This window comes from Lemur catta, chromosome 6 (assembly GCF_020740605.2).
Source record: "Lemur catta isolate mLemCat1 chromosome 6, mLemCat1.pri, whole genome shotgun sequence".
Taxonomy (NCBI): Eukaryota; Metazoa; Chordata; class Mammalia; order Primates; family Lemuridae; genus Lemur; species Lemur catta.
In genome coordinates, this window is record NC_059133.1 from 55,450,050 (window position 1) to 55,469,062 (window position 19,013).

General features: G+C 45.4%; 1 protein-coding gene across 6 annotated transcripts in view; it reads left to right on the plus strand.

Annotated features, from left to right (window-relative positions):
* The window catches only part of CSAD (cysteine sulfinic acid decarboxylase), a 24,372-nt gene extending 15,195 nt beyond the window's left edge, over nt 1-9,177 (plus strand). For 5 of the 6 annotated variants that reach the window (XM_045553893.1, XM_045553892.1, XM_045553894.1 and 2 more), the window contains exons 6-15: nt 390-505; nt 1,010-1,089; nt 1,409-1,463; nt 5,992-6,108; nt 6,194-6,258; nt 6,531-6,612; nt 7,024-7,223; nt 7,384-7,435; nt 7,518-7,607; nt 8,518-9,177. In XM_045553893.1, coding sequence (XP_045409849.1) covers nt 390-505; nt 1,010-1,089; nt 1,409-1,463; nt 5,992-6,108; nt 6,194-6,258; nt 6,531-6,612; nt 7,024-7,223; nt 7,384-7,435; nt 7,518-7,607; nt 8,518-8,691 — 1,031 coding nt within the window. In that variant the 3' untranslated portion in view covers nt 8,692-9,177. The remainder of the gene's footprint in view (nt 1-389; nt 506-1,009; nt 1,090-1,408; nt 1,464-5,991; nt 6,109-6,193; nt 6,259-6,530; nt 6,613-7,023; nt 7,224-7,383; nt 7,436-7,517; nt 7,608-8,517) is intronic. The other variant, XM_045553897.1, reaches the window with a different exon arrangement.
* The last annotated feature ends 9,836 nt before the right edge of the window (nt 9,178-19,013 follow it).

A 19,013-nucleotide genomic window follows, 5' to 3' on the forward strand; every position in this document is an offset into this window, starting at 1 on the left:
TCTTTGACCTTTTTAAGGGTTCCTCCTCCCCCATCACTCTCTTGCCCTAAGCAGCTGGCAGGGAGGGGCGATTCCTCTTTATTTCTTCTCCACCTGGGCCCGGGCCAGTCCAGAAAGGGCTGTCCAGTCCCCTCCATCCTCATGCTTGCCAGCAGTCCCTGGATTGGTACCCTGGCCCATGCTCTCTCCAGGTAGTGGCTGTCCCATGGGTGCAGCCTAGGGAGTGGAGGGGCGAAGTCAGGTGGATCTGCTGGCCCTAGGAATTTGTGCCCTGGGAGCCAGTCACGCCAGCCTCTTTGATGGGTTCTTCTGGTGGAAAGATCAGGGGAGGTGAGCTCCAGTCTTGACCTGGTGCCCATTCCTCTCACCATATGCCCTTCCCCCCACAGGTGGCTCCATTTCCAACATGTATGCTATGAACCTGGCCCGCTATCGGCGCTTCCCGGACTGCAAGCAGCGGGGCCTCCGGGCACTGCCGCCCCTGGCCCTCTTCACATCGAAGGAGGTGGGAGGAGGCACAGAATGAACCCTGGGCGCCTGATCCTCACCTCTAGGCAGCTAAGTCAAGGGCCCTTCAGCTCCCCTCCCTGCCCTGTGCTCCTCGGAGGCCAGCCCGTCCCTGGGCAGATGTGCTCCCTTCCAAGTAAACGCTCCGGTTCCCTCTGCCTTCTGTGTGGGGGCGGGGGCCGGGGGCGAGGAGTGCAGTGGACTAAGTCCACACTCTTTCTGCTCGGAGTGTGGTCAGCGGACGAGCAGCATTGGTCTGACCTGGGAGCGTGTTAGAAATGCAGAGTCTCAGGCCTCAGCCCAGACTGACTAAATCTGAACCTGCCTTTTAACCAGACACCCAGGTGATCCATGTGCACGTGGACATTGAGAAGGCCTGGTCTTCAGGATCCCATCTGTTGGGGCTCAAACTTGACTTTCACCTGTCTCTCTCCTCCCCATCCTCCTGCCTGCTGACCACTAGCCCAGGCCGTGCTAACCTGCCCTCTGTCTCCCTCCACAGTGTCACTACTCCATCAAGAAGGGAGCTGCTTTTCTGGGACTTGGCACTGACAGTGTCCGAGTGGTCAAGGCTGATGAGAGGTGAAAGTACTTCTGTGCCCATGGCCCTGACCCAGCTTGGTACACTGTACCTTCCTGCTGCCAGAAGGCACTGGCCGCAGGCCCATACCCCGGTGGACTTCTCTGCCCTCACTGTTCCTGCAGAATTGCTGCTCTGTCCACCAGGGCCTGCCAGAGTCTGCTGCCCCAGGCCCTGAGAGCTCACTCACCCCTCTCAGGGAAAAACCAGCATGTGGCCTCTGTGCTGCCAGCCCCACCTTCCCTGCTTTCAACAGGCTTTTCAACGCCTCCTGACCTAGGGAACCCATCACTTCTCTTCCCACTTGATTTTCTTTTTCAGAGGGAGAATGGTCCCTGCGGATCTGGAGCAGCAGATCATCATGGCTGAGGCCGAGGTGAGTGAGTGAGGGGCCCTGGAGTGGGGTTGTTTGGGCTCGCCCTGCTCAAGGCACCCTTATCCCTCCCCTGAGCTCGGTGCCCGTCTCCCCTGAGGGCTGAAGTGACAATGGGAAGCCTGAGGGGCCAGGACACTAGGCTGCTCTCAGGGCCTGTGCCGGATTCTGAGGGGCAGGACTGAGCCACTGAGGGAGCCCCGGGCAGCCCCGCAGCGAGGGAGTGCTGTGTGGAAGGTGCCTGTGGGCTGGGCGGCTCTGTGCAGGGGAAGCTGAGGAAGACGAGTGGGTGGTGGTAAAGGGTGTGGGCTGAGCTGGGGAATGTGGGGCGCTAGTGCCCCCGCCTCAAGGGGCATGTGACTACTGCAGCCGTCTAGGAGGCCACCATCTGTGCCATTTTTACATGTGTCTATTTACCGCTTCGGAGTTCCACTGCTAAGAATTTGAACTATAAACCATCATCACAAGTGCGTAGAACTCTGTGTATGAGAACATTTCCTGGAACAAAGTGTAAAATTTTTTAAAAGTTTAAATGTTCATCAGTAGATAAAATAAGTTATGGTATATCTGTGTGTCTGTTTCTTCCTCTGTAAAATGGGCATAATATAGAACTTGCCAGATAGGATTGTTGTAAGGATTAAATGAATTAGTATAGGTAAAGCTCTTAGAACAGTGCCAGGCACATAGATGTACTATATAAATGTTAGCACGGTTGCTGGTTTTGGTATTATTAATTATTATTATTAGAGTACTATGTAGCCATTTAAAAGAGTAAGGTAAGAATATATATACTAACATGAAAATACCTCCACTATATACACCAACTATATATTGCAAGTTGCAGTATAGACTGGACATTATGAACCTGTTTTAGTTATTAGAATAGTATATATTTATTGATATATGGATGTTACCTCTGAGTAGCAGTACGAGCAGCAATTAGAATAACAGAGTTTCTCTTTTTATGGTGTAAACTTTTTTGGGGAATAGCTTTATTGAGATATAATTTACATAACATATAATTCATCCACTTAAAGTATATAGTTTAGTACTTTTTAGTATATTTATAGAGTTGTGTAACTATCACTACAGTCAATATTAGAACATTTTCCTCACCCCTAAAAAAGAAACCCCACACCCTATGGCCATCATTCTTGAGTTCCCCCAAACCTCCCAGTTCTGGACAATCAGTAATCTACTTACTGTCTATGGATTTGCCTATTCTGAGTTCTGGAGTCATCCTATACGTGGTCTTTTGGAATGAGCTTCTTTTACTTAGCATATCTTCAAGGTTCATCTAAGTTGTAGCATGTACCAGTACTTTGTTCTTTAATATGGCCAAATAATATTCCATTACATGGATATACCACATTTATTTATCCACTCATCAGCTAATGGACATTTGGGATGTTTCCATTTTTTTGCCATTATGAATAATGCTGCTATAAACATTTCTGTACAGGTTTTTGTGTTAACGTATATTTTTCATTTCTCTTGGCTATATACCTAGGAGTGGAATTGCTGGGTAATGTGGTAACTCTGTATTTCTTTTTTTTTTTTTGAGACAGGGTTTTGCTCTGTTACCTGGGCTAGAGTGTAGAGTGCAGTGGCATCATGATAGCTGACTGTAACCTCCAACTCCTGGGCTCAAGTGATCCTCCTGCCTCAGCCTCCCGAGTAGCGGGACTACAGGTGGATGCCACCATACTTGGTTAATTTTTCTATTTTTTGTAGAGACGGTGTTTCACTTTTTCTCAGGCTAGTCTCAAACTCCTAGCCTCAAGCAATCCTCCTGCCTCGGTCTCCCAGAGTACTAGGATTACAGGCGTGAGCCACCACGCCCAGCCTGTATTTAACCTTTTGAGGAGTTGCAACTGTTTTCCAAAGTGGCCCTATCAGTTTAGAATCCCATCAACAGTGTATGAGGGCCCCAATTTCTCCACATACTTACTAGCACTTCCTGTTATCTTTTTTTGATTATAGCCACTTAGTGGGTGTCAAGTGGTATCTTACTGTGGTTTTGATTTGCATTTCCCTGATGACTAATGATGCTGAGCATCTTGTCATCTGTTTATTGGCCACTTGTATATTTTCTTTGGAGAAATGTCTATTCAGATCTTTTGCCCATTTTTTTCCCTTCATAGAACTTTTATTCAGTAAGGAAGACTGATATTCATAACTATATGTAAAACAGCTGCGTGTGTGCTGTGAGCTCCATGCCCATCTCCCCTGTGGGCTGAAGTGACTGTGCGGAGCCTCAGGGTCGAGGCCACTAGGTTGCTGAGGGTAACACAGGAAAATTCACCTACTCAAGAGGTGAAGGGGTCAGGGAAGGCTTCCCTTAGAAGTAATGGTTGAGCTGAGATTTGGACAGAGAAAAGGAAGTGACTAGGTGGTGGGCATATGGGTGGATAAGAACATTCTAAGCTTGTGCAGAGCCCACGGATGTTTCTGGAATTGAAGATGTAGAGGTGAGACAGCTTCCTCCCTTTGCCTGGAGGCTTTCCACTCTACCTGTAGCCTTCCTCATCTAGGGGTACTTGCTTTGGTACTACTGTCCACCCCCACCCCCATTCTTCCAATCATTGAGGGGTCATTTGGAAGTGTGTAGAGCTATTTTATTTTGCTTTGTTTTGTGACAATAACTAGAGAGCATTACTGCCTTTATTGAGAGGGAACCAGGGATGTAAAACATTCTGCAATGTGCAGGGATAGCTCTACATGAACAAGAACTATACCACTCAGCATGCCAATAGGGTCCCTGTTGAGAATCTACTGCCAGTTCTTTGTGTGTGTGTGTGTGTGTGTGTGTGTGTGTGTGTGTGTGTGTGTGTGTGTGTAACATAAAATTTACCATCTTAGCCATTTTTACATGCATAGTTCGGTAGTGTTAAGCACATTCACATTGTTGTGCAATCAGTCTCCAGAACTCTCCATCTTGCAAAACTGAAACTACATTCATTAAACAACTCCTTATTACCCCCTCTCCCAGCCCCTGGCAACCAACATTCTTTCTGTCTTTAGGAATAATCTGTATTTGCAGCCGTTCCCCAGCGCTAGCATCACCACCTCAGCTCTACCTCAGATCATCAGGCATTAGATTCTCGTAAGGAGTGCGCAACCTAGATCTCTTGCATGCGAAATTTACAGTAGGGTTCACACTCCTACGAGAATCTAATGCTACTGCTGATCTGACAGGAGGTGGAGCTTATGCAGCGATGGGGAGTGGCTGTAAATACAGATGAAGTTTCTCTGGCACACTCACCACTGCTCACCTCCTGCTGTGTGGCCCAGTTCCTAACAGGCCAAGGACTGATATTGGTCCATGGCCCGGGGTTGGGAATCACAGCTATAGACTACATTGTCTTGATTACTATAGCTTTGTAGTAAGTTTTGAAATTGGGAAGTTTAAGTCCTCTAACTTTTCCTCAAGATGCTTTTGGCTATTCTGGGTTTCTTGAATTTCCATATGAATTTAGGATCAGCATGTCAGTTTCTGCAAAGAAGCCAACTGGGATTTTGATAGGGATTGTGTTCATCCATGAACATGAAATGTCTTTCCATTTAGTTAGGTCATTAATTTCTTTCCACAATGTTTTGTGGTTTTTGGAGTATATATTTTGCATTTCTTTGGTTAAATTGATTCCTAAGTATTTTATTCTTTTTGATGTTCTTGAAAATAAAATTGTTTTCTTAATTTCATTTTTAGATTGTTCATTGCTAATGTATACAATTGGTTTTTTTTTTTTGAGACAGAGTCTCACTTTGTTGCCCGGGCTAAAGTGAGTGCCATGGCGTCAGCCTAGCTCACAGCAACCTCAAACTCCTGGGCTTAAGCGATCCTACTGCCTCAGCCTCCGAGTAGCTGGGACTACAGGCATGCACCACCATGCCCGGCTAATTTTTTCTATATATATTTTTAGTTGTTCAGATAATTTCTTTCTATTTTTAGTAGGGATGGGGTCTCCTCAGGCTGGTCTCGAACTCCTGACCTCTAGTGATCCACCCGCCTTGGCCTCCCAGAGGGCTAGGATTACAGGCATGAGCCACCGTGCCCGGTCTACAATTGGTTTTTTTTTAATTCTGTTTTTTTGGAAGAGGTCATGAACTAGCATCAATTTTTCTTTAAATGTTTTCTGGAATTCATCAATGAAGACATTTGGGCTTGGGCTTTCCTTTGTGGTAGTTTTTGATTACTAATTCAATTTCTGCATAAACTTTCATACTATGTGAATTTTTTCAATAGCATTTTGATCTTCTAATAAGAGATTAAAAGTTTTTGAGAGTATGAGCTTTGGAAATAAGTAATCAGACAGACCTAGGTTTGAAGTTCATCTCTGGAGCTTCTGCTTGGATCTCTGAATCTCAGTGTCCCTGCATGCAAATTAAAGAGGACAGTAACACATTGTTGTAAGGTTGAAAGGGGCCAGGTCAGGCATGCAAAGAGCTTAGAGCTGGGCCCAGCACCAGGCTCTGGGTAGCTTTTGAGATGACTCTACAGCCTCTTTTTCTCTCTACATTTTTGCAACAGGGTGCTGTGCCCTTCCTGGTCAGTGCCACTGCTGGCACCACTGTGCTGGGGGCCTTTGACCCACTAGAGGCAATTGCCGACGTGTGCCAGCGTCATGGGCTATGGCTGCATGTGGATGTGAGTGGGACTTGGGCCCGGGGTGGGGTGGGGTGGGGTGGGCCGAGCTGAAGCCAAGGCCTGTGTTGTTCCTCCTGCTCCACAGGCTGCCTGGGGTGGGAGCGTCCTGCTGTCACAGACACACAGGCATCTCCTGGATGGGATCCAGAGGTGCATACGGCCCCCTTCTTCCCAAATCTTGCCTTTGAAATCCTTGATCCAGTGAATAGTCATGGTCTGGGCAGCTTAGGATGGGACTGGAGAAAGGAGGTTGGTGGGCAGGGGACTGGAGAGATGCTTGGTTAGGGCTGGGAGGTCAGACATGGGGATTCTTCCTGACTACTGGGGTGGGGGTGAGACCAAAGCCCCTTTCCTGGAGGAGGGTCTCTGGTTGGGCAGCTTGAGGAGGAGCCCCTGACCTGGCTTTGCTTCACCCCACTCAGGGCTGACTCTGTGGCCTGGAATCCCCACAAGCTCCTTGCAGCAGGCCTGCAGTGTTCTGTGCTGCTTCTCCGGGACACCTCGGTGGGTCCACCCCTGCCCCTGCCCTGGCCCCCCCTCTCCCTGGAGCTCCATCTTCTTCTCTGTGCCACCTTAGAGGGGGTTCAGGCCCTACTGTGTTCTCTTTACCATCCCATCTGAAGCTGAGTATCTGCCAACACCCTAACCTGTATTGGGCTCCCTCACTTCCCCAGCGGTCTATCTTTATGCGAAGGGAAAAGTTTCCAGCTTGAAGCTGCCGTCAGAGGGATCCTGGACAGAGTTTGGGAAGAACCCTGGGTGTTGGGAGAAAACGTAGTGAAGGGTCTGAGTCAGCTGGCTGCCATCCCAGCAGTGCCCCTGGTGCTGAGGGCCTGAGTGGAGAACCCCCAGCGCCACCCTGGAGGAGAGCCTGGCGCAGAGGCTAGGGTCTGACAGTCTCCTCCCCCTGCACAGAACCTGCTCAAGCGCTGCCACGCGGCCCAGGCCACCTACCTTTTCCAGCAGGACAAGTTCTATGATGTGGCTCTGGACACGGGAGACAAGGTGGTGCAGTGTGGCCGCCACGTGGACTGTCTGAAGCTGTGGCTCATGTGGAAGGCGCAGGGCGGGCAAGGGCTGGAGCAGCGCGTGGACCGGACCTTTGCTCTGGCCCGGTAGGCCTGGGGGCGCCCCAGGGCCCCTCTCCCGGGCTCTGTCCCTCCCTCTGCCTGCTCTCAGGGCTGCCTTTCTCTGTGTCCTTCTGGCTCATTCTCTGTGGGCTTCTGCTTTTCTGCCTTTCCTCCTCATCTGTGATTTCTCACTGTCTATTCGCAGGTACTTGGTGGAGGAAATGAAGAAGCGGGAAGGGTTCGAGCTGGTCATGGAGGTAGGACCCCGCGCTCCTCTGCCGCCCTGGGAACCCAGCCCCATTCCTCAGCTCACACCTTCCCCTTCCTCGTGTCTCTCAGCCTGAGTTTGTCAACGTGTGTTTCTGGTTTGTACCCCCCAGCCTGCGGGGGCAGCGGGGGAGTCCAGATTACGAGGAGCGCCTGTCTAAGGTAGGCTTTCCCCGCCCGCTCTGCCCAGCCCAGCTCGGGCGCTGATGCAGCTGGCGCGTTTCCGCCCCCTGCTGGCCGCGCGTGGTACGACGGGATGCCACCTGGACGGCACACCAACTGGGGGTGGGCGTGAGGAGCAAGGTGTATTTCTGGGAAGTAAGAAGACAGAGAGGGGCGTTACAGGAGAAGTCAGAGAAGTCACCAGTGTGCAGTGCACAGACCTCTGTGCTGGGAGTTGGGATGGGAGCTCAGGCACCGGACAGATGTGAGGCAGAAAGATGTTGGCAGAGCTTTAGCACTGATGCTGGGACAGAACGACCTGGTAAGCCCAGTCCGTACATGGCTCCCAGAGGCGAGGAGACATGTCATGCCCTGGTCCCTAAAGATAGATTGGTACAAGGTGCTGCAGATGATCTGAAAGGACAAGAGTGTTCTTGCCCATGTGGAGTTGTTATTATAGAAAAGAAGAGTTACCTATTTGAAACCAACGTGTTCAAGGCAATTTTGTAAATTACATGCTAGATCACAGGGCATAGATTAATATTATCAAAAATATTACAGGAATTAAGAGAGGGGAGGAAAAGGTGTTCAGGATGACAGGCTTGAAGGCAGACTAAAGCAGTGTTGGGAATCGAGAAACGTCAGGATTTGGCAGAAAATGGCCCATGTGACAGATTTCTTGGAGACAGGAGAAATGGGGAGTAAAACAGAAGATAGAGAAGGTCAAGCAGGTTGGATGTGGTGGAAAATGTAAATTGGGCCAAGGTCAGGGTCTGAGCGATGAACTCTACCCCTGGAAGGTGGCTGGGTGGGAGATAAAAGCATCTCTGGTAGCCGGGGGGCCAGGAAACCAGCACACCCCTCCCCTGACCCCTGGCTGCAGCTGGAATCCCTCTCTACCCTCCCACAGGTGGCCCCTGTGCTCAAGGAGCGCATGGTGAAGGAGGGCTCCATGATGATTGGCTACCAGCCCCATGGGACCCGGGGCAACTTCTTCCGCATGGTGGTGGCCAACCCTTCCCTGACCCTTGCTGACATGGACTTCCTCCTGGACGAGCTGGAGCGCCTGGGCCAGGACCTGTGAGCTGCTGCTCCTCGTCGCTAGCCTTGATACTGAGTCTATTCCCTCCCTGTGCTCTCAAGAACAACCTGTCTGGGAAGCAAAGTGGCCTTCACAAGATCTATATGCTTTGACCCACTAATTCTTCTAAGTATCTGAGAATGTTTAAGTATAGTATATCCATATGATAGAATGTTATTCTGCCATTGAAATTACGTTTATAAATAGAATTTTTATTGATACGAGAAAATATAACTTTAATATAATGTTATGTTAAAAAAGCTGGATATAAGACTTTTTATATAATACTATCTGAGCTATGTTCAAAAATACATAGGAAAAGACTGATAAAATGAAATATGCCAAAATGTTAATAGTTTTCCCTGGGATAGAATAATAGGCAAGTTTTGAATAGACTCCTTTATACCTTTTGTGCTCCCTCGCTTTTATTATGTAATGAATATGCATTCCTTTTGTAATAGGAAAATAATAAATTTAAAATTTCTGATATATTATTTTGATATGTTTTGAAGTGTATTACCTTTCAACCAAATAATGGAGAACTTTATTTCTTTTAAAAAAAAGGCAGGTGTAAGAGAAGCTAAATATAGGAATAATTTTCCCCCCAAAATCTTTAGTGGGAAAGAAAAGACTAAAAGTAGAGTCACTGTAAAATTAATTGTACTTTGGTGACATTGAAACAAAGTGGGCACTGATTGTATCTTGTGACCAGAGCCTTATCCACTTATCATTCTGGAAAAATCTTCACACACGCAGACAAAAGATTTTTCTTCTGTAATTTAAAGAACAGAAAAGTTAAAAAAAAAACAATAGCAGCAACATCAAACCAGCAACCAAACCACTGTTATGTCCCCTGGTATTGCTACTGTCTTACATAAAAACATCCATTTAACATTTACAATCCTGGGTGTTTGTGTTTCTCAGTCACTTTTTGGGAAAGAGGCATTTGGCTACACAAGTTATTAAGAACAAGTGGCAAGTCTACCAGAACTTTCTGTTATTTCCAATTCCTAAAAATACCATTTATGAAAACAGCAACGTGGTCATGTAGAAATCATCCAAAGTTATTTGAAGAGGCCAATACAGACTGTACAAACCATAGCAAAAGAACATCCAAATCGCAGACTCAGTTCTCTCGACCATTTGAGGAAAAAAAAGCCTTTCCATTCATAAATTACTGATAATTCCCCTATAAACTTGTCATTCTTGTTATAAATGGTAATTTAATTTCTTCTAAATAAAAAAATTGCTTTGAGAATATCATTGTGAACTCCAAACCCTAATCATAAAGGATTCTGTATATATCTTCAAAATGTCTCCAGTATAGTAAAAAAGAAAAAAAATCCCTATTTTCAACTTGAAGCAAAGCCAGAAGGCAAAAACAAAAATAAAATCTCCCAATTCCTTGACTGATATCCATTTAAGAAATATTTTTAAGACAAGGCCAAAAGAACAGGACATAAAATCAATTAATCACCTGTTTTTTTTTTTCCAACTTTATAAAACTGATGCTTCTTTTCCTCCTATCCCAAAATTTAACCTCAATATCTCTGGATTTAATAAGTCTCTCTCTTTCCCTCTCCTGGCTTCCTCTCTCCTATCAACACTCGCTGGGCTCCTGCTATGTGTAATTCCTTCCCCTGCCCTCCAAGAGTTTAAGATTTCATCTCAGTCATCCCTCAACTGAGACCTGGCTGCTCCAGGGTGTCTGTCCCTGCTGTCCCCTTTTGCTCAATGTTCATCCATCTACATGGCTAGTTCCCTTTTTTTTCCTTTAGATATTTGTTTGGATGTCACCTCAGTGAAGCCTTCCTTGACTATTTAAAACTATGTTTTCACCTCCTATTTCTCTACTTCCTGTCCCCTTATCAGCCCTGTTTTTCTCCATAGCATGTATAGGCACTTGGCATACTAAATATTTTAGTTATTTTTCTATTTTCCATCTTACCCAGTTAGAACGTAAGTTCAGAGAGCAGAGATTTTGTATTGCTACCTCCTAAAATAGTGTCTGCTACTTATTAGGTGGGAACTATTGTTGAGTGAATGACTAATGAGCTCCAGAAACGAGTTGCCTTGCTCTCAGTCACACAACTTTTAGGCAGTAGAGTCAGAAACTAAACTCAGAGCATGTTTCTGGCTTTTAACCATGGAGCTAACTGGCTTCTGTTGGCAGGTGTATCTGATTCACAGGTGTGGGTGTTGGGGCTGTTTTATTAACCATATGCTGTGGATCTACTGCTTGCAAGAAGGATGAGGCCATTCACAGGTTTAGTCACCTATCTTCCCTTTGGCCTGGAGAAATTATATTTCCATCAAACAGGAAAACAAAGACATTGGGAACACCTGGGTAGGTGGCAATGTTGGAAAGGGTGTTTTTGGTTTTAAGCACAAAGAAGGCCAGGTGTGGTGGCTCATGCCTATATCCTAGCACTTTGGGAGGCTGAGGCAGGAGGATCGCTTGAGCCCGGGAGTTTGAGGCTACAGTGAGCTATGATGACACCACTGCTCTCTAGCCCAGGTGACAGAGGTGGACCGTGTCTCAAACAAAACAAAACAAACACCATGTTAAAAAGAAAAATCAGAAGCTGTGTTATTACTGAGCAAAAAAAAAAAGAAAAGAAAAGAAGAGCACGGGAGTCAAAGTATCTCAGAGGCCAGCCTCCTCTTGGCTGGGGAAGGAAGACGGTGCCCTTCACAGGGAGGTAGGGCAGGGGCTGGGAAGCAAAGAAGCTGGGTGGGGCATCTATGATGTGTGGCAGCTCTCTGAGCTTGAGAGTAAGAGGCTTTTTAGGAAAGGAGGTGAAAGAGTACAAGCTAAAGTCAGAGTCTGGATGCCTAAACTGTTCTTTACACACCTTATGTTCTCATTTGGCTATTTCTCTTCTATTTATGTACCTTTTAAAAATCTTTTTAGGGGCAGGTGTGGTGGCTCATGCTGTAATCTCAGCACTTTGGGAGGCCAGGGAGGGGATCAGTTGAGGCCAGGAATTCAAGACCAGCCTGGGCAACATAGGGGGACCCCATGTCTAAAAAAAAAAAATTAGCCTGGCATGGTGACAAAGATCTCGTCTCAAAAAATACTCAAAAAATAAAGTCTTTTTACTTGGAAATAATTTCAAACTTGTAGAAAAGTTGTAAGAATAGAAACCTCTCACACACTCTTTATGCAAGTTTATCAATTTTTTTTTTTTCTTTTTATAGAGAGGGGGCCTTGCTCTTGCTCAGGCTGGTCTTGGACTCCTGAACTCAAGTGATCCTCCCGCCTTGGCCTCCCAGAGTGCCAGGATTACAGGCGTGAGCCACCGTGCCTGGCCCCACAAATTTATCAATTTTTCATGTTTTGACAAAATTGCTTTATCATTCTTTCTATATATGTACTACATTCATTTTTTTCTGAACCATTTGCAAGTCAGTTGCGTATATTATTTCCCTTTATCTCCTAATACTGTATTCCATATTTCCCAAGAACAAGAACATTCTCTTAATCATGGCACAATTATCAAATTCTGAAAATTGAACATTGACACTATAAAGTCCATATCCCAAAATTGCCAATTGTCCCAATAATGCCTTTATGGCATTTTCCCCTTCTGGTACCCAGTTCAGGATCATGTATTGCATTTTGTTGTCACATCTCTTTATCTTCTTTAATCTAAAATAGTTCCTCAGCCTTTCTTTGTCATTAATGACATTGATATTTTAAAAAATACAGGCCAATTATTTTATAAATTGTTCATCAATTTGCTTTTTCCTGGTGTTTCCTCATGCATTCTGGCCTGGCATATGACATAAGTCACGTGTTCTTTTAAGGGGTAGTGCATCCCAAGGCCTAGAATGTCTATCTGCTTCTTATTGGTGGTGTTAATTTGATCAAGGTCAAAATTGGTTAAGGTTTTGCCTGTTCTCTCCACAATATGTAGTTACTATGTTCCCCCTTGCAACTAATAAGCAATCTACGAGCAGACAGTTTGAAACTATGCAAATAATCCTGCTCCTCTTCATACTTTCCCCACCTCGACTTAGTATCCACTCATGATTCTTGCCCAAGCCAATTTTTATCATAATGGTTGCAAAATGGTGATCTTCTAACTCCAACATTCCCTCCACTTTTATGTTTTGGCATTAGACTATTTTAAAAAGAACTGTCCCTTCTCCTTATTCATTCATGTTTATTATCAACATGGACCCTTTTTTCATTCAATAGGTTATAATTCATTTCTGTCCTTATTTTAAAGCTTAAATTGTCCCAGGTCTGACCTTTTATTAATAATCTGGTGTCCATATCCTTTTGACATGACCTTTCCCCCCCTTTTTTTGGTACTACCTTATTTCTTGGCACAACAAAAATATTCCAGGCTTATGTTGCCCCTTGCCTGCCCCTTCTCTGGTTGCTATTGGAACTAATCATCTCTTCAAGGAGCTCTGATTCCTTTTAGCAGAGAATAGTATTTAGAAACCACAACCTAGGCACCAGGTATGGTCACTGCTACTGGGTATGCTCAGGACTTTTAAAACGTAAACTAACACCCCTTTGGATCTCCTGACCTATCTTAGCTGTGCTAAGGGCCAGAGCTTTCAAAGGCAGAAGTGACGTTTCCCTGGGACTAGCTGAGGGGCAGTAGAGAGAATGCATGATAACCTGGGGAGGGTAAATGGGGGAATGAGGGACAGAGTTGGGGTGCTTAATTGACACACCCTCATTTGTCGAGAGTTTTTAATGTTAAGTGGAAAAGCTTGGAGTTTTGTATAAAGATGGCAATGTTTTTACAACCCATAATTTAGCATCAGCATTACAAGTTTCATAGAATTATAGCTCTGGAAGTTGAAAGACCCTTACAAGTACTCATCTGGTATAACCTTGGCCTTTGGGCAACTTTTTCAAGCTGTATTTTACAAGTAAGACAGCTGAGGCTGGGCAGGGCTAAGGTTCTTGACAAAGTCACAAAAGTGTCTGTGTCTTAACCGGAAGATGCATTTTACTCTAAAGAGGAAAACCACTTGTTTGTTCAAACCGCTATTTCTCTAATTTTCTCCCAATGAATACAATAATTCTGTGCTTTCTTTTCTAGACTGATATTTTGTCAGCTCTTGAGATCCAGTTTCCACATGTTAGAGGGATCCAGTCAGTGTGATGGCCTAGTTTTGAAAATATTCCTGGAGTTCATTTTTAGCAAATTCTCTGGTGCCAACATAATTAGCTTGCACATTTCCTTAATTTGTAGCATGTTATTTTTAGCTTTTCTTATAACAACATGCATTTTATAGTTAGCTCAGGGGTTCAAGTGTTTTTAATGTCAACTGGAGGTGGTGTAGATAGACTTGAGGATTGTGTACACCAGGTATTTGACACTGGGATTTTCTTTGGGGGGAAGATTTTTAAACTACAAATTCAATTTCTTTAATAGATAAGGGCAATTCAGGTCTATTTCTTTTTGAGTAAACTGGTCGTTTTTGTCTTTTAAGAAATTTGTCTATTTTATCTAAGTTGTGGGATTTATTAACAGAAATTTGTTTCCTTATTATCCTTTAATTACCCATAGAATCTGTAGTATTGTCACTTTTCTCATTCCTAACATTGATGATTTGTGTCTTCTCTCTTTCTTTCCTGTTCATTTTAGTTAGAGGTTTATTGCTGTGGTGGTTGATTTTATGTGTCAATTTGCCTGAGCCAGATAGCTGGTAAAACATCATTTCTGGGTATGTCTGTGAAGGTGTTTCTGGAAGATATTAGCATTTGAATCAATAGACTGAGTAAAGATTTACCCTCACCAATGTGGGCTCAATAGAACAAAAACGCAGAGGAAGGGCAAATTCTCTTTATTCTTAAGCTGGGACATCCAACTTCCCCTGCCCTCCGACATTGGAGCTCTTAGTTCTTGGGCTTTTGGACTCTGGGATCTTACCATTCCTTACCCCTGGTTCTCAGGCCTTTGGCCTGGGACTGGGAGTTATACCATTGGCTGCCCTGGTTCTCATGTCCTTGGACTCTGGCCAAATTGTACCACTGCCTTTCCTGATTCTCCAGCTTGTAGATGACATATCATGGGAATTATTATTATTATTTTTTTTTTTAGACAGAGTCTCGCTGTGTTGCCCGGGCTAGAATGAGTACCGTGGCGTCAGCCTAGCTCACAGCAACCTCAAACTCCTGGGCTTAAGCAATCCTACTGCCTCAGCCTCCTGAGTAGCTGGGACCACAGGCGTGCGCCACCATGCCCGGCTAATTTTTTCTATATATATATTTTAGTTGGCCAGATAATTTCTTTCTATTTTTTTTTTAGTAGAGATGGGGTCTCGCTCTTGCTCAGGCTGGTCTCGAACTCCTGACCTCGAGCAATCCACCCACCTCGGCCTCCCAGGGTGCTAGGATTACAGGCATGAGCCACCGCACCCAGCCACATGGGAATTCTTGACTTCCATAATTGTGTGAGTTGCATGGTATGCGAATTATATTTGAATAAAGTTGATATATATGCAAATATATAGATATGCAAAGTTACATATGTATAAATATATATAAAACATCTTCTCCCCTAAGAGCAGGAACAAGGCAAGGAGATCCACATTCTTTCCTCCTATTTACCATTGTACTAGAGGTTCTAGCCAGGCAATGAAGCAGAAAAAGGAAATAAAATGTATAAAGATTGAAAAGGAACAAGTAAAATTGTCTTTATTTTCAGGTGATATGATCATTTTCTAGAAAATTCTAATGAATCTATAAAAAAAGCTACTAGAACTAGTTTAACAAGGTTGCAAGATATAAAATCATCCAAAAATCAATTGTATTTTTATATACTAGCAATAAACAATTGGGAATTAAATTTACAAATAATACTATTTACAATATTATCAAAAAATATGAAATATTTAGGGAGAACTCTGATAAAAGATGTAAATCCTATACACTGAAAACTAAAAACACTGCTAAGAGAAATTAAATAAGAATTAAATGGAGAAATTTATCATGTTTATGGATTGCTAAGATGTCACTTCTCCCCAAACTGGTCTATGGATTCCATGTAATCTCTATCAAAATCTCAGCATGGTTTTTGTAGAAATTGACAAGTTGATTCTAAAATTCATATGGAAATGCAAATAATCTAGAATAGCCAACCCAACTTTGAAAAAAGAAAAAAAGTTGGAGAATTTACACTACTTGATTTTGAGACTTAATAGAAAGATACAGTAATCAAAACAGTGTGGTATTAGCATAATAATAAATACGTCAATGGAATATTAATGAGAATCCAAAAATAGATCCAGACACATAAGATCAATTGATTTCTGTTTTTGAGACCAGGTCTCATTATGTTGCCCAGGTGGGTCTCGAACTCCTGGGCTCAAGGGATCCTCTCTCCTGAGCCAGCCAAAGTAGCTGATCAACTGTTTTTTAAAATAGATACAATGGCAATTCAGCAGTGAAAGGATAGTCTTTTCAACAAATAGTGGTGGAACAACTGGCTGTTTCTACGCAAAGTAAATTAGATACCTCAGCTCTGAGATATGAGGAAATAGGAACTTCATGCATGCACTTAGGGTGGGAATACAAATGGTTCCCAGTTTAGCCATTTTGGAGACTATCTGGCAGTTCTAGTGAAATCAAGTATACCTTAAGAACCAGCTTCTGGGAAATCCCACAGAGAACCCTTGTCCCCTCAGGCCCACACTGACTGTCCACTACTAAATGAAGGCACATATAAAATGTGGTGTGTGCATAAGATCGAATACCACACAGGAATCAACAGAAATGAGCTAAATTTACCTATAGCACCACTGATACAGCTTTTGAAAGTGACGAATGAAATGGGATGAGAATCACAGCATAAATTAATTTATGTAAATACAAAGGTACAGTAAAACACTGTATTTTTCAAGATGACATATAGATTTGTCATGTGCCAGAGGGAGTCCTAGGATGAGGAGGGAAATGACAGGCAGGAACGGGGACTGGAGTGAATAACCCACACTAAAATATGAGAGGCCCCTTTGTAGACCCCTGATCAACGCGCCAGCGAATGCCAGGTGAGAAACCTCCGCAGTGAGCACTGACCACTCTTTCAAGAAGCGTGGCTATGACAGGAAGCTGAGAAGTGAGGCAGAAGCGTGACCGGCAGCAGAGTGAAGAGAGGGAAAGACAGCGAGGCCAGGTCGTGGAAGGGCACGTGCGGATGCTGTTGGCGCAACCGAGCGGAAAGGAGAGCGGAGGGGACACTGCGCGAGCTGCTGTGAGGACAGGGACTGGCCCTTGGCGTGAGGGCGGCTATTCCTCCTGCTAACGGGAAGGAACTGCGGTACAGGAGAGCTGATGGGACCCGCGGGCTTGGAAACGGAGGATGGGAGCAGAGAGAAGAATGAAATAATTCTTTTGGAGAATGGAAAGGAAATCCTCCAAGTAAATAGTAGGAGCATCGGACATTGCCGAAATGCCCACTCGAGGTCCGTGTTCCCGAGCAGGGGAGTGCTCGCTGTGGAAGCGGGGCTCCAAGGGGTGGAGCCAAACAGTGGGGCGTGGGGGTGGTGCGGAGGTGACAGACCACCTGAGCAGCACGGCTGCCGGAGGGGGCCACGACCAGTGGAGTGGGTGGTACATGGGGGTCGGGCACGGCGATTTAGAGGAAAGACTGCACAAAATCAAAGGGGTTAAGGGGAGGTGGCTGGAGCAAGCAGGTGGGCGCAGTTTGCGGGACACAGAAGGGGCAAGGAGAAACGGCAAGGCTCACAGACCCCAGACGGGAAGGGGGTTCCCAGCCAGGAAGGAGAGTCGGGAGGGTGGCCCCAGACCCACACCCACCATCCTAGCACGCCCACCCCCACTGAAGATGCCCCATGTCACTCCGCAGGAGTGAGAGCTGCCACCTGCCCCACCGATCCCTGAGGGTCCTGGACTGAGGCTGGGGCAGGGGCAGCCGTTTTGTGGGCACAAGGGCAATAACACAAGGGCGCCTGAAGTGGGGAAGGGGTCCTGAGGCCGCGCAAAGGTGGCGCTTTCTGGTCTGACTCACCTGTACGCTAACTGGGCCTAATGGGGGGCGGAGGGGGGGTCTTCCCTGAGAGCCTTTGGCCCTTTGCCGGCGCCCATTACTCGGACTGAGGGCCGGGGCCTGTCGGGGAAGCACAGGTGAGGGCCTCGGTGGAGGAGGGGCCCTGGGTGGAGCCTGCCCGTGCACAAGACCCAGTACTAGGAACCAGTTGGAGAGCCAAACATAAACCAGGAGACAATAAGTACCTGACATTGGGTTAATTTCCTGACCATTGGTTGGGGGGGGGAGGCATAGCTGGGCGTGGTGGCTTATGTACCTGTTATCTCAGCTACTGGGAGTCTGAGGTGGGAGGATAGCTTGAGCCCTGAAGTTGGAGACCCACCTGGGCAACATATCAAGACCCCATCTCAAAAAAAAAAAAGTATAATTTTGAAGACGAAGAGGGTGGAAAAGAAGGAAGACTTGGTTTGGTATATGCTAAAGCAGTGGTTCTCAAAGTGTGGTTCCTAGAGCAGCAACATGGGCTTGCCCTGGAAACTTGTTAGAAATGCAAATTCTCAGACTTCAAACGTAATGAATCTGCATTAACAAATCCTGGGAGTGGTTCTAACGCACATTAGAGAGAACTACTGTTTGAGATTGAGAACTTCTGTTCTAAGGAAATTTCCACTCTTTTCCACTCCCATCTCCAAACACCTGTCTCTACTTAGCCATGTTGCTGCTAGGGTCAGTGGGCAGGGTGCCAAGTGAAGGCTTGAACTTAAGGTTAAGGGGGAAAGACCTCGTGTGTAGCCCTGGTGAGGAGCTTCCTCACTCTTGCACTGTGCAGATCAGCTTTGGAGAGCCCCTGAGCAGAGACCAGGACCACGGGAAAAGCAGAAGAGTGTGACTCACAGAGCCCTGGCCTTGCAGGGATGAGGTTATTATAGCCGGTTTCCCTGGCCACTAGAAAGCACAGTAACCACTGGAAGAGGGTTATGACAACTTAAGAAACTATTAGCACTTAAAGAGAGTCAAGTAGTGTGCCAAAAAGAAAAAAAAAAACCAAATTTTTTCCTGGAACTAAAAAACATTATTTTAAACAACAATAACAACTAAAAATCAGTGTATGGGGGCCGGGCATGGTGGCTCATGCCTGTAATCCTAGCACTCTGGGAGGCTGAGGCCTGAGCTCGTAAGAGTTTGAGACCAGCCTGAGCAAGAGCGAGACCCTGTCTCTACTAAAAATAGAAAGAAATTAGCTGGACAACTAAAAAATATATAACAAACATTAGCCGGGCATGGTGACACATGCCTGTAGTCCTAACTACTCAGGAGGCTGAGGAAGAAGGATTGCTTGAGCCG